General features: G+C 41.2%; 1 protein-coding gene across 1 annotated transcript in view; it reads right to left on the reverse strand.

Moving 5' to 3' along the window:
• Window positions 1–12,012, reverse strand: part of MTHFD1L (methylenetetrahydrofolate dehydrogenase (NADP+ dependent) 1 like) — a 234,382-nt gene that overhangs the window by 93,285 nt on the left and 129,085 nt on the right. Inside the window, exon 20 of the mRNA XM_050951602.1 lies at window positions 4,644–4,783. Coding sequence (XP_050807559.1) covers window positions 4,644–4,783 — 140 coding nt within the window. The remainder of the gene's footprint in view (window positions 1–4,643; window positions 4,784–12,012) is intronic.

Here is a 12,012-nt window from a genome sequence, read left to right on the forward strand (position 1 = left end):
GGGCTGTCTGTAAGCAAGGACTGGCCTGTCTCCCAAGATATATGAGAGTGAGGGATCGTCCTACAGGATAGGTTGTAGATCCTTGATGATGCACTAGAGAGGTTTTAGTTAGAAGGTAATGGCTAGTGGCGTTCTGTTACTTTCTTTATTGGGCCTGTCCTGTAGTAGGTGACTTCTGGGTGCTCTTCTGACTCTGTCAATCTGTTTCCTCACTTCAGCAGGTGGGTACTGTAGTTGTAAGAATGCTTGATAGAGATCTTGTAGGTTTTTGTCTTTGTCTGAGGGGTTGGAGCAGTTGTATCTTAAAGCTTGGCTGTAGACAATGGATTGTGTGGTGTGGTCTAGATGAAAGCTGGAGGCATGTACGTAAGTATAGCGGTCAGTAGGTTTCTAGTATAGGGTGGTGTTTATGTGGCCATCACTTATTAGCACTGTAGTGTCCAGGAAGTGGATATCTTGTGTGGACTGGTCTAGGCTGAGGTTGATGGTGTGATGGAACTCGTTGAAATTGTGGTGGAATTCCTCCAGGACTTCGTTTCCATGGGTCCAGATGATGAAGATGTCATCAGTGTAGCGCAAGTAGAGTAGGGGCGTTAGGGGACGAGAGCTGAGGAAGCGTTGTTCTAAGTCAGCCATAAAAATGTTGGCATACTGTGGGGCCATGCGGGTACCCCTAGCAGTGCTTCTCACTTGAAGCTGGTCATTGTCCCCAAATGTGAAATAGTTGTGGGTGAGGAAAAAGTCAAAGTTCAGCCACCAGGTTTGCCATGACAATATTGGGGATACTGTTTCTGACGGCTTGTATTCCATCTGAGTGTGGAATGTTAGTGTAGAGGGCTTCTACATCCATAGTGGCCAGGATGTTTTCTGGAAGACCACCAATGGATTGTAGTTTCCTCAGGAAGTCAGTGGTGTCTCGAAGATAGCTAGGAGTGCTGGTAGCATAGGGCCTGAGGAGGGAGTCAACATAGCCAGACAATCCTGCTGCCAGGGTGCCAATGCCGGATGATGGGGCATCCAGGATTTTCCAGATTTATGGATCTTGGGTAGCAGATAGAATACTCCTGGTTGGAGTTCTAGGGGTATGTCTGTGCAGATTTGTTCTTGTGCTTTTTTCAGGGAGTTTCTTGAGCAGATGGTGTAGTTTCTTTTGGTAACCCTCAGTGGGATCAAAGGGTAAAGGCCTGTAGAATGTGGTGTCAGACAGCTACCTAGCAGCCTCTTGTTCATATTCCGACCTATTCATGATGACGACAGCACCTCCTTTATAAGCCTTTTTTATTAGGATGTCAGAGTTGTTCCTGAGGTTGTGGATAGCGTTGTGTTTGCACAGCTGAGGTTATGGGGCAAGTGATGCTGCTTTTCCACAATTTCAGCCCGTGCACGTTGGCAGAAGCACTCTATGTAGAAGTCCAGTCTGTTGTTTCAACCTTCAGGAGGAGTCCATGCAGGATCCTTCTTTTTGTAGTGTTGGCAGGAAGGTTTCTGTGTGTTAGTATGTTGTTCAGAGGTGTGTTGGAAATATTCCTTGAGTCGGGGATGTCAAAAGCAGGATTCTAGGTCACCACAGAACTGTATCATGTTCATGGAGGTGGAGGGACAGAAGGAGAGGCCCCGAGATAGCCCAGCAGAAGAATCTGTCCTAAGAGTATAATTGGATAGATTAACAATATTCTTGGGTGGGTGAAGGGAACCACTGTTGTTGCCCCTTGTGGCATGTAGTAGTTTAGATAGTTTAGTGTCCTTTTTCCTTTGTAGAGAAGCAAAGTGTGTGTTACAAATGGCTTGTCTAATTTTTGTAAAGTCCAGCCACGAGGTAGTTTGTGTGGAAGGTTGGTTTTTTATGAGAGTATCCAGTTTTAAAAGCTGGTTCCTCACCAAATTTGAGGTGGCTCTACTGCTTAAAAAAATCAATATTAACATGTATAAAACTCCTACAGTTTCATTTAGGATTTCTTCAGAATGGAAACATGAGCATGTAAAAAATGGCAATTGAAATCCACATATTAAAATACCCACTTCTTAGAAACTCAGTACATCAGACAAAGAGTAGGTATTCTAAGTGATTATTTTAGGTCATAACTCACTTGTGAAGGTAAAACACACCTTTGCAGTGTCCTATAGTATAATCCATCTATAACAAAGATGGTAAATATATCAGGATACAATTAAAATCTTATTTATAGTGAAAGTCTTGCTGTGCATTTTCAGATAACAAACCAATGTCAAGAATACACCTATTTCTTGAAATAGAAAACTGGCTTCTGCATACATTTTAATAAAAGGTTTAGGAGAAGTCAAGCTATTGCCTCAAAGTGCACCCCCACATTGGGGAGAGTGTGAAAATTAACAAATAAAAATCAAACAATGCTCACCCTGACTGCAGTCACTTTACACTGGGCAAAAGTGCTGGAGTAGCATAAAGAGGGCCCTCCTGCATCTGCTGAAGGAGGACTCTCCCATTGCTGGAATTGTGGAAGACTGCCATAATGCTGCCTTCCAAGAACCCCTGGAAAGTTCTGGTGTAAGGAGCATGATGAGGGCAGGGGTGCAGTGCTGCAGCCCAGGGATGCTGCTATTACTTATACAGCTCTCCGGGGCTGCCTAAATTATATCAGGGACACCTATCTAACCATAAAAGAAAGAAAATAATATACTGTTTCCAGGAATTGGAAACACTGCCTTTCCTCCAGCCACATGATTAGTGTACAGATTTAGGTATAAAGTTACTAAATAGTTGACCATAGGTGACGTAGATATAGATATATATGAAAGATGACAATATCTTTATCTATATCTCTATATATACACGCACATATATACAGCATACAAAGAAGGCAGAACTCTGTATTAACTACCAGACTGAGAGGATAGCAACCCAGCACAGAGAGCATAAGCAGTTGACAGCAAGAATGGAAACACCACTCTTGTGGCTGATGGAACTGTGCCTTGTGGGCAGCTGCAAATTAGAGCAACTCTAAGGCTGCTCTGTCTGATTCCTTGGGACCAGACTGGCAGCACAAATATCAAGAAGTCATAAAGGTTTGGTTTATACAGCCACTTTTATAGCTAATGTTCCAGACCTATGATTTGGCCCATTCTGTCCTTGTACAGTATATTGTGTGGGGCAATCTATAACATATATTTGTGAAAGACAAAAGTTAGATAAAATCAGGGGCAGCTCCAGGCTCCAGGCACGTGCTTGGGGCGGCAAGCCACGGGGGGCTCTCTGCCGGCACTGCGGGGGTGGCAGGCAGGCTGCCTTCGGCAGCTTGCGTGCGGGAGGTCCGCTGGTCCCACAGCTTCGGTGGACCTCCCGCAGGCATGCCTGCGGAGGGTCCGCTGGTCCCACAGCTTCCAGACCTCCTGCTGGCACAGCTGAGGGAGGTCTGCCGAAGCGGGACCAGCGGACCTCCAGCAGGCAAGCCGCCGAACGCAGCCTGCCTGCCGTGCTTGGGGCAGCGAAATGCCTAGAGCTACCCCTGGATAAAATCAATACATAGTTAGAAAGGGCAGGTTTAAATTCCCCTTTTGCTAGACTGAATGGAAATTTTCACCTCAACATACCATCGTGAAATTTACGGAGGAACATGTCAAAAGAGCTGTATGTGTTGGGTGAGAATGATAGACAGGTAACACTATGACAATATTTTGGGTATTTAATCTTAGAAAACTTGGCACCAAAAGGTATGAATAAGGGAAAAGCTCAGCATTTATTCTCTCTGAGATGATTAGGTATAAGGAAGGCTCTGTGCATTCCACAATTCTGTGGTTGTAGAAACAGCTCTGGAATTTGCCCCCAGTATGAGGCTCCACAGAAAGTTGTTTCCCTGGCAGTATCAGATCCTTTCAGAATGCTGGGCAGAGAAACTGACGCATGTTGCTAAGCTTTCAGTGTCTTTGCCAGGTTAGTAGAGCGCCAGTCACACACTCCTGATTCTGCCTGATTGAGTGAGGAGTGCCTCTGTGATTAGCAATCTACAAGACCCGGCTTGGGCCCAAGCAGAGGGAGTGATATAGAGGGGATGGGGGAAAAAAACCATACATTTGTTTGTATCAGGTGTCTTGCAAAAGAAAAAAAAAGAGTCAACCCTACGGGGGAGAGAGGGAGGAAAGTTCCCTCCACCTCAGTGGCAAAAGCCTCAGGCCTTCCAGTCACAAGACAAGAGTCTCAAAACTTCCTGATTCCACTAAGCACACTGCAATCTGAATTCCTCTCTCCCTCTCAGCTGTCAAGCTCTCTAGCTCATAACAACCCTGCACTCATAGTGACCGTGCACTTAGGTATTAACACCACTGCGATTTACAAATCACTATTTTAAGAGGCATGGGAGAGAATGTATATAAAATTTAAAAGGATTTTTAAAAAGTATAAACAAACTTCACTCCCTTTTCTAAGAATCAGTACTTCTTCATAGCTATATAAACCTTACTCATTTGATTTGAGTCCTATAATCTCCTAGGAAATTCAGGAATGGACATCAGTGTGATGAGGGAGTTTAGGAAGGAGAATTTCTAAACAACTGTGTACAATAAGAACTTTTCTAGTCACTTTTAACATTCAGAATTTTATACATATTTCAAATGTTAATAACAATTTTTCAGGTTATCATCTGTGTTCCAAGAAAGGTGCAGATACTTACATTTGGCCCTCCTCCGTGCATTTTCAAAGCCCTCACTGTAGCAACAAGCACAACCACACTGGGAACTAAGCCAGACGCTCTGCATTTGATGTTGAAGAATTTCTCCATCCCAATGTCAGCACCAAAACCAGCTTCAGTTACTGTTAAGGATAAAGAACTCAGTTAAAGGCAAGGGACGTTTCACTTTATTCTAGTATGCCACATACTTTTAAAAATACAACTGCCTTTGTTTTGCTAGACCTCCAGAGTTCTATTTACATGACTGATATTGATTATCTTCAACCATTTACTGCTCACAATAAGTTCTCTTTTTCCTGATAAGTACAATATGTCACCCAAGCGTACTGCATAAAAAAGTTAATTGAGATCTTTCAGTAGCATCCAGTCCTGTGTTACAACTATTTTAGTGTAGTTATGTACATTAAAATATTTTTAAAAAACCAAACATCTGCTCTCAGACAATGTCTAAACAAATACAATACTAAATACCTATAAAATCATATTGATATTGTGCAATTGAACAATGACAGTAATTAATCATTGGAACAATTTACCAAGTTTTGTGGTGGATTCTGCATCACTGACAATTCTTAAATCAAGATTGGATGTTTCTTCTAAAAGATATGAATTATTTTGGGGATGTTCTATGGCCTGTGCTATACAGAAGGTCACACTAGATGACCACAATGGTCCCTTCTGGCCTTGGAATCTATGAAACCATTAATCTACGAGTTAAAAACATCAAAGGGAAAATGTCCATATTAGATGAAATAATGATATTGTTGTGTTTCTTGAGCTATTTGCATTAGTTTCTTCCCCACTTGCCATATATTCAATTGCTTCAAACCTGGTGGGGTGCGAGGCTCCCTGGGATACCCACATCCCCAGCAGTCCACAGAGACAGCCAAGCTGCATGGGAGCAAGCTAAGAAGTTCTGTTCCACTCCCACCCATTCCACTACAAATCAGCAATGATTCTGCTTCTTAACTGCCCTTCCCCTGAACTTCTCCATCACCCAACAGACTCCATTCTTTGGGATCGTCTCTTATCCTTATCTCTTAATAGGACACAACAGATCTTGCAGTCTCGCAGCGAGACATCAAAGCAACATGCATGACTCTCCATGGCTTCCCAGTTAGTTGTGTCCTGTTGCATTAAAAGCTGCATGGGAATCCCCAGAATTCAGTAGAGGGGGACACCTTTATTTGTTCAGCTATGCATCTACGACTCTTCATCCTCCTAAGTCCTCTTTCCCTTCAAATGCTGAAATACCTAAACTCAGCATTTTACAAGTGAATTGAACCCTGTACAATGTGAGAAAAGTTAGGTGTGACAATACAACTACATACAGTATGAATTTTCTTATTTTAAAGGCCAAAGAGGGAGAAACACAAAGTCAGGTACGTCAGAGCTTGACTTCTGTGTGAGGAAGGAAACAGGATGCAGTAGAAAAGCTGCTGGGATGATGGCTACCAACTGCAAAGGAAATAAAATGCAGAATAATGGGAAGATTAAGTAACGTGCCAAAATCTTGTACTTTGAATCCTGTTTGTGCTCAAATAATCAGTGCAATCACTTTTATATTATTTCCTGCTTTCAAATCAGTTTGCCAATTAAAACAAACAAATAGAGGCCATGGGGACTTAGGAGGGTTCAAACTGGTTTTAGTTTAATGATTACAAGTTTAAGGAAACCATTTAACCAGCTATTATGAAAAACTATTAATTTAAAAGAACACAGTTATTTCTTTATTTCAAGGTTATAATTTATATTGTGTGTTTTGTCTCCAAAACAGAAGTGCAATCAGCTGTTACACATGAAATGTTAAGGATTTTCAGAAATAAATAAATATACAATAAATACCCCTTGCTAAGCCATGGTCGTGATAAGTAATGGACAAAACTATGATTAACAAACAGAAAAATACTGGAAAGTCATTGTACTTCATACTGTGTAATTATCAAATGGTCAGTCAAAATTTGTTTCTGGAAAGGTGACTTACTTACTGCCTGACTTTTTTACAAGCAGAAATTAAAAAAATCATAAAGAACTTATATTTTAAAACTCAGTGAATCTTGCATTAGGATATCCAGTAAAAACCAGGAAATGGTACTCTTTATGAATGTGCTTCTTTTTGAACTAGTTCCAGTCCTCCAAAGGTGGTGAGATGCAACACAATAGCAAGGTTGTCACTTTTCATTCTCTCAGAGGATACAGTCTAGGTGCCACTTTCACAGGGTTCACAAGTTTTCTTTTTCAAATAAAATACTCACGATGGCAGTTTTAAACTAAAGAAATCTTAGTCTCTAAAAATCATCACAATAGGTTATTGGGGCCACTAGTACAAAATGGCACAGTGCAGCTCCTCAACAACACAGGCTACCATGCACAAATTACATCTATTTGTTCTCTACACTTGGCTTCCCACAGAATACTGAATCAATTCAAAGCCTTGAACCCTATCTTCAAAGCTCTCCTTGGCCTGAGCCCAGGATACCTGAATGACGATCTAAAGCTCCAGGATGAAGAACGTGGTCGACAACTTAGCTCCTCTGGCAGAGTAAAGCTCCTCCATATGGGAGACAGAACTTTCTCTGGGGATAGTTCAATGCTGTTGAATGAACTCCTTCAGGAACTAAGGACCATCAAAATCCTCACTACTTTCCACTCCAAAGTGCAAGGCACATTTCTTTGACCTTGCCTTGTCTAATATAAACAAGTAGCAACAGGCATATTTATTTAATAAAACAACAAACCAACCTATCAAAATAAGACATTCCACTCCCCCTGCTTCTCCCTCTGGGAAGATGATGAGAAAAAAACAACACATGACTGATTGGTAGTCATGTTGCTCAATGCACTACTGAAAGCTGCTCAGATACCATGGTGATGAATGTGCTATAAGAACCTATATAGAACAGAACAGAATTATGGTTTTAGTAAAGGAAGCTAAAGTAGAATAATCCCAGATTTTTCATTTTCATTTCTTTCATTTAAAAAAGCTACTGTTCTTTGTTGTTACTGATTTATTGTAAAACTCCTACAGTGGGATTTATAATAAACATTTGAAAACAGCTTTCAGGACAGTGCACATTATAAATGTGTGTAACAGAACTGTCTGAAGCAGCTTTGACCTTTGATTAAAAAACATTTAGAATGCCTATTACTTTATTTAATATCTATACCTTTGACCCTGTAAACAATGAAGCATCTGCATACATTTTCCCTCACATTACTGACTGCTCACATGTGTAAAGCTTACTTTTATTTAATAAATAATTAAAAACAAAAAACAACCAACCAAGAGACACTACTGCACATGTTCCTTCCTCTGGGTAGAGGATGAGAGAACAAACACCACATGACAGAGATTAGTCATGTGGCTTAATGCACTACTGGAAGGGAGTCAGATATTACAGTGTATACAGAATACAATAGTATATAGAATTTTGGATTCCTTTTTCAAAAGAACAGAACTCAACAGCTGTTGTAAAAGCTACACTTTTTATTTAGACTTGCTATAATATGCTTAACTTTTAAAGAACATTAGTTGAAATGGTCTATAACCATCTTAAATGCAGCTCAACTTCTTTGAGACGATATATGGCTGCATTCTTGTTTGCACTAAGATCTCTTTAAATTGCTCTGTCAGCGTAAATGGACCTCAGCCATAACCTGGGTGTAAAAGCAACGTACTCCTAGATTAAGGCTTCTTTACACTTGCAGAAACGTGTAAAGGGGCCCTATTGTAATTGAGAATCAATCTATTACTGGAATGCAAACTTTTGTTGCTTAATTCTACTCTAAATTTTGTATTGCACCACCAATAGTATTTGAGGCCTGTTATTAGAGGCAAAAAATAAACATATACAATTTAGTAATATAAAGGGCACTGAGATCCTACAAGGATAAGATATACCAGGGATAGGCAACGTTTGGCCCGTGGAGGCAGAGTAAGCCTCCTGGCGGACCAGACCAGTTTGTTTACTTGCCGAATCTATAGGTTCAGCCAATTGCAGCTCCCACTGGCCATGGTTCGCCGCTCCAGGCCAATGGGGGCTGCAGAAAGCGGCTTGGGACGAGGGATGTGCTGGCCGTGGCTTCCCGCAGCTCCCACTGGCCTGCGGCAGCAAACCGTGGCCAGTGGGAGCTGCAATCGGCTGAACCTGCAGATGCAGTAGGTAAACAAACCGGCCCGGCCCACCAGGGGCTTATCAAATGGCTAAAACAGGTTCAAATAACAATGCTTTTTCTATTTTGCTTAAGATTCATTGAATGATAATCTAAAAAGCAGGTACATTTTAATATAGTGCAAGTAACTTAGAAGAGGATTCCACTCTAAATTGGGCCAAGCCCCAAACAGTGAATTATTATGGGACCTTAGACAAATCACTTAATTTCCGTATACCTTGGTCAATTCAGCTACCAAAATAATTAAAAAGCAAAACATTCTTACTCAGGAAAGAGATGCAGTGTGTAAACCATATACCACAGAGGGTTTGGCCAAGGGAAGGGAGAAAATCAGAGAAAGCTCAGAAACATGTGGAGACAGGAAAAACGAAACAAGAAAGAGATATTTGTGGGAGAGGTATAAAAGAAAAACCAAGGGAAATGATTATTTTCCAACTTTCTACAAAGTAGGTACTTGTCACTGAAGTCTATAATTCCACTTTAGGGTGGAGATCGGTATGAGCAAACCTCTCTAATGGTTCCCTATCACGGTTTGTGTCATCACTAGAATCCCTCAATGGAATTATTGCCTGGCTGTGCACAGTTGGGGATATTTTATTTCTTGTACAGTATGAAGGATGTCAGAAAAACCAGAACAAACAGTGTTGTGGTTCCTACACCTGATCAGATTTCATAGTCATGACCACTTTAGAAAAATAGTAAAGTTTCTTCACCTAAAAATACATTTATCATGCTATAACTAAATATATAAAACAGTTCAATGTTAAGTGATGCACACTAGTTTAGATTTATGGACTGTAGGAGACCTTACAAAAAGAGCAACATTTGTAATCAGCATGGCTACAGTGAAATTGTGACATGAAAGCTCATTTATTCCACAATAGAATTTCTTGTAAACTGAGGCTGATTTTAGATGAAACTAACTTCCCTTCCATCAGCATTTTCTATCAGCGAATCAAAATCAAAACAAAACATTTGTATTTGAATACCAAGTCAGAGACAGACACGAGGCTAAGTTTCAGGACGCAGAATTGTGAGCCTGAATTCCTGAACAATGCAAAAGGAAATGGAAACTATGAACTGCGAGCTGCCTTTTACTCCTCTGATGTAAACAGATCTGTTCTGGTGCAGCTGTCTGCTGGTAAACTCAGGAAAAGAAGAGTTCAAAGTCACAGGAGCACATGAACTTTGAACCTGGAGCTCAAGGCGTGTTAGCTGTAATATACTGATAGATTCTTGTTTAAGTCAAAAGTACCAAGGTGCACAGATGCCAAAATAAACTAGGTTGGATCAGTGATTTATTTAACAGGATACCACAATTTTGTTAGTGCAGTCAGGGATGAATAAACCAGATGTTTGTCCATTTTGACTCTCGCAATTTATCTGACCTGACCCTCTACCCTTATGACTGATTTTGGAATTTAATAAGCTTAAACTTATTCAGAATTTTAAAAGAATGGGGCTTCTCTATTCCCTTTACTTCAGATTCCAGTCAACTCAGCCAGTACCTGCTCTCTGAAATGCTCTGACACATATACTCCTATTTTCATTGTCCATATGTATCTAATGTACTACGTTGCAACAAAAGTTTGTGGAGCTAGAAGAGGACATATGGCAGATGCTGTTGCTACCAGCAAGTTGAGGGACATACATTGGGGATGCTCTAATGATCATGAGAAACGTTTTTCATTCTGTAAGGAAGTAAGTAGTTGAATTTGCTTTAAAAGATTTAAGCTAAAGTTTCACTGCATGGCTGAGAGAGGCAGAGGTGAACATCAAACTGAGTATATAGTATTTTCCCACTCAGTTTGACTGAACATGTGGTCATTCAGCTCAGCATCCAAACAGGAACGCCTGCGGCAGGTCCACCGGAGCCGTGGGACCAGCGGACCGTCCGCAGGCACGCCTGCGGGAGGTCCACCAGAGCAGTCTGCTGCCCTCCCAAATCCTGGCACCCTAGGCGATCACCTGGGTCGCCTAAATGGAAGCGCCGGCCCTGCCTCCAAACCATGAGGATGGCTCATCCTTAACTGCAATATCATCAATTGAAAGATGCCCTATGCTATGCCAGGATGGTCCCTACAGAGCTGAAAGCAGGGATTTCCTCAGCGTTGACTGCTAATCCAGACTGCCGGTATTACTGAGCTAGCAGTATTATCTTGGAATTTCAGTTTCCTAGATCAGTTATTCATGGTTTTGTCTTGCAAAATGTTTTTGACCGAAGTTAAATTTCATTCTGGGAAACTACATTATATGAAAATAAAATTATTTTAAAATATTCTATCTGCAGGGACTGTTTTTTTGTTCTGTGTTTGTACAGCACCTAGCACAATGGGGTCCTGGTCCATGACACGCTACAGTAATACAGAACAACAACAAACAACCAAAAACTGAATTTCCGATTCCAACTAGTTCACCTCCAAAGGCAAATCTATAGCATGATATTATAGCATCACATTGATAGAGGAACTCTGTCTTTAAAAAGTTGTCCTTTAATAGGAAAATGACATAAAAGTCTGAAGAAACTATGAAATCAAGAAAGATGCCTTTAAACCAAACAGCAGAGATATTACTTATAGGCCTGGTCAAAAATTTTCTATCAATGCGATTTTTTGATGGAAATGTGGGTTTTTTGAACAAATTTTTTTTTTGCGCAAAATGTCTCCTTTTTAAGGAACATTTTGATTTTTTTTTTTACATAAACCAAAATATTTAAGCTGAAAACCAAAATATTTTGATTCAGATATCCTGGCAGTGTTTCAGACAGCTGCAGTTTCCTCATATCCCCATTCTCATCTGTGGGTTGGACTCCCCAGCCAGACTATATCTCCCTTAATGCCCCATGGCATAGGCACTAAATTTTTCTTTTCCCTGGTGGTGTTCCCTCACGCTCTGCCCCAAGTCTCCCCCCTCGCTCTGCCTTTTCCCGCCCCTTCCCCAAACCCCCACTGTCACTCCACCTCTTCCCGCTTCCGCTCTGCTCCCTCTCTGATACTCCTGCTCACTTGCTGCTCTCTGCTCCACCCCCCAAACAGCTGTTTGGCAGTGTCTCCAGCTGAGCACCCATTCTTTCTTTCCATGGGTGCTTCAGCTCCAGAGCACTCACACAGTTGGTGCCTACACCCTATGGCCAGAAATTCCAATGGTGCAACTGCTTTGCCTCACTGTGAGATGAGAC

Source organism: Gopherus flavomarginatus, chromosome 4, assembly GCF_025201925.1.
Source record: "Gopherus flavomarginatus isolate rGopFla2 chromosome 4, rGopFla2.mat.asm, whole genome shotgun sequence".
NCBI classification, from domain to species: domain Eukaryota; kingdom Metazoa; phylum Chordata; order Testudines; family Testudinidae; genus Gopherus; species Gopherus flavomarginatus.